This window comes from Hakea prostrata, chromosome 3 (genome assembly GCF_041222555.1).
Source record: "Hakea prostrata isolate BN-2017 chromosome 3, UWA_Hpros_2, whole genome shotgun sequence".
Classification (NCBI taxonomy): Eukaryota; Viridiplantae; Streptophyta; class Magnoliopsida; order Proteales; family Proteaceae; genus Hakea; species Hakea prostrata.
The window spans coordinates 64,944,248-64,947,509 of NC_142602.1; the positions used below are offsets into that span (position 1 = coordinate 64,944,248).

The following is a 3,262-nucleotide window of genomic DNA, read 5'->3' on the forward strand; positions in this document are numbered from 1 at the left end:
TAGTGGAAGAATCAACGCTTGAGAAAATTGAATGAATTAAAAATTTTGAAAAAAAAAGAAAAGAAAAACCTAGAATCGTCTTTTCATGTGAAATTTGATAGTATAGTAGTACCTGCCAACCAGCTTCTATGCTGTTGAGATCAGAGCCGTCGAATGATCCACCGAGAACCCAAATCTGCGAGAGACTAAACTCGTTGACCTCTTCGATTGATGGGTCCCACACGTTTATTGTCGCTTTTGCTCCATACATTTCTTGTGTTGTTCCCGTGTATGCTATTGCATGCTTTGTAACCATACACAGACAAATACACACACGCACACCCAATCAAAAGGGATAAATTAACACCAAGCAAACCAAGTCAACCCGGATCGAAAGTAGGGCCCAACCAACCAAATTAGACCAAAACTTGTTGCAGCCATTGTTTAGTTTTGGAAGAGGAGAAGAAGCAGAAGCAGAAGCAGAAGCAGAAGATGAAATACCTCATGGCCATTGCCACTGACAACATCAGGAACCTCTGTGCGAGATTGAGCAAGAAGAGGGCTTCTACGTTTTTTCTTGCCAAAGTCATACAAAGATTTGGCTCTCAACACATCTTTCACTGTGCTTCTTCTTATGGGAATGGTACCCTTCGGACACCTCTCCCCTCCTTGATGCCATGTTTGCCATGCACGCCTCACCCATTCACTCCCGTTATATCTTCTTTCCTCCTCTGCTACCCCTACGTCTCTGCTCACTTTTCTCACATTTGGCCTCTTTGGTGCCACCCTCTACACACAACAAAGAACCAGCCATAAGTTAATAACCCCAAATAAGAAGAGAGAGAGAGAAGGTAGATAGGTGTGTTATGATCAGTACCTGGATCTTGTGGTTCTTTAAGAGAGGATGATCTAGAGCAGGTTGTTTGTGTTTAAGGACACAATCTATGATATCTCCATCTGGGCTCTGAACAAGATCAACCATCAAAGGTTAATTAAAAACCAAACCTACCCAGATGAAAATAAATCTAGAAAAGAACAAAAAGAGAGAAAAGCAGTGGCACCATAAAAACTAACATTGAATGATGACAACCAAATATTAGTCCTTTTAGCCTGTGAATGCAGATAATGCATACCTGTAAGGTTTTAATGGGGGGTTTGTTTATCTTGTCCAGGTGTCTCTGGATCCTTGCCAGTCTCAAGCTTCCAACGCGTCTGTAGTTCGTGTAATTCAAAGCCAGAGAAAGTGTACATGTGTGGAAGAACACAAAGAAGAATAAGGCTGAGAAGAAGACAAGAGAAGGAGGTCTACTTCTTCTTCTTCTTCTTTTGCTTCTTCTACTGCTACTTGGGACAGTATCCATGGCATTCAGTGCCCACAAGAGACCTGAGGCGCTTAGAACACCATTACGGGCAAAATCATAGAGCAGAAATATACAAACAAATCAGGGCCAACGCTCTCTTACTGCATTAATAACAATAGACCCAACAAAGCAAATTAATTAAGACAAGGCCCAAGGAAGAGACCCCTTTTTTATTGCTTTGGATGGAAAAATGGTTGGTGGGTGCACGTTAATACAAACCTGCAACACATCACTCTCCTCCTTCTGTTGTTGTTCATCAGTTGCTCTTCCCTCACCAGCTACTACTGCGGCTTCATCATCATCATCACCACCACCACCTTCACCATATCTCTGTCACCCACTTGACATTTGAGTCTGCACCAGCTGATGCTGAGATATGATGGAGCAGTGTGGGCTCTTCAAGCATTATAAAAACTTGACCTACCCTCTCTACACACCCTTAATTACACCCCTTCTGGATATCCCTTCTGCGACTTTCTCTCTTAGCCATTAATACATTTTGAAACTACATACCCTTGCTTCCTCAACCATCTCTTCCCTTTTGTGTCTGGGGTTCTAGCTTGTCTTTCTTTACTCAACTTTGGTAATTTTTTTTTTTTATTTTTTGATAGAGAAAAAAATAGTATTACTCTCAAGGAAGTATGAAACTCATATAAACACGAGAGTCTTGAGCACTGGGTATGATATTTTCTTTGTAATTTTGATTTCGCTCGAAATCATTTGAATCTTTACTCCTAAGAACCACCTATCTAACCTTTAAAGATAAGATGTGGTGGACCCATATGTTCACATTGAATGTATAGATCAACCCTAATTAAGTGATATAGTTCTATCTTGAAGATGACAAAAATAAATAAATAATAATTTGAACTGAAAAAAATCTAGGGTTTAGGAAAGGAAGCCAAAACAAGGAAGACTTGTATTCTGGAATTCTGGAAGTTTGAGTTTTGGGCTGTAAGCAATCATCCCTTGATCTGAGCTACAATATTACACTCTTTTCAAAGTGATGCATCTGAGGAATAATAAACTAATGAATACAGATAGACAGATATATAAGATGTAAATAAATTAATGTGGGATTAATAAATTATGATAATTTAATAACATTATTTTTCTTTCTATTCTTCATTCCTGGATTCTTCTTTGCTCAACTGCCTATTCAAAGAAAGAGAAATTTTGGCTTGTCAGGCTTCCTCTCTCTATCCTTCACCATACAGGAATTAACTATCAGCTATCAAAGTAAACTGAACTGACCAAACTACCCTTCACAATTATCTCTTTTTATTTATTTTCCTAATTCTCTAGAAACCATAGGTGCTCTTATTTTTGAGCACAAGGACCACATGAGAAATCGATTCCACAAATTCCAATCTAATTTGTTAGATGAAAGTGGAAACTGGGGAGTTAAACCAGGAAAAAAATGACCAGTCCCTATCATGTTCTGCTGCTGTTTACTCCAGATTTTAGAAGTAGAGTGTTTCCATGGATGACAAAGCTTGCATTCATCAGGGGTATTTATGTAACACCATGAAAGTATTAAAGTGGCTTTAAAGGCAAGCAGGAGTACTTATTGAATGAACAGTTAATGTTTTCTCAAATATTTCACCTCTCCCATCCATTTATTACTTACTACCCGACAAAGGCCAATTCCAGAATCAAGATAACATTAATAGCTTTGAATCTGTAATCTTCCAATCTTCTACCAAAGAGAGAAAAGGAGAAAAAAAAGAAAAAATCACTCAACTCACAAGAGGTGGAGTTTAAGGGTCTCTTCTTCCCTGCTTCACTTGCAACCAAGTTCTTGGTATGGTTGGTTTCCTTTTTCCCTTTTAAATGTGCTTAACGGGGAAGGGAAGTATGAGGAAGTCTTGAAGGAATAAAGAATACTGTAAGTGAACTAACACCTCATGGGTTGTTAGACC

The 3,262-nt window shown here is 38.8% G+C and overlaps 1 protein-coding gene across 2 annotated transcripts in view; it reads right to left on the bottom strand.

Annotated features, from left to right (window-relative positions):
- LOC149022769 (carboxyl-terminal peptidase (DUF239)) overlaps positions 1 to 1,967 on the bottom strand; it is a 4,174-nt gene extending 2,207 nt beyond the window's left edge. The window contains exons 1-5 of one of the 2 annotated variants that reach the window (XM_089150709.1): positions 1,560 to 1,967; positions 1,113 to 1,441; positions 857 to 943; positions 481 to 768; positions 113 to 283 (exon numbers count right to left, since the gene is read on the bottom strand). In XM_089150709.1, the coding sequence (XP_089006835.1) occupies positions 113 to 283; positions 481 to 768; positions 857 to 943; positions 1,113 to 1,340 (774 nt within the window). In that variant the 5' untranslated portion in view covers positions 1,341 to 1,441; positions 1,560 to 1,967. Of the gene's footprint in view, positions 1 to 112; positions 284 to 480; positions 769 to 856; positions 944 to 1,112 lie in introns of both variants that reach the window. The other variant, XM_089150708.1, reaches the window with a different exon arrangement.
- Between the last annotated feature and the right edge of the window lie 1,295 nt (positions 1,968 to 3,262).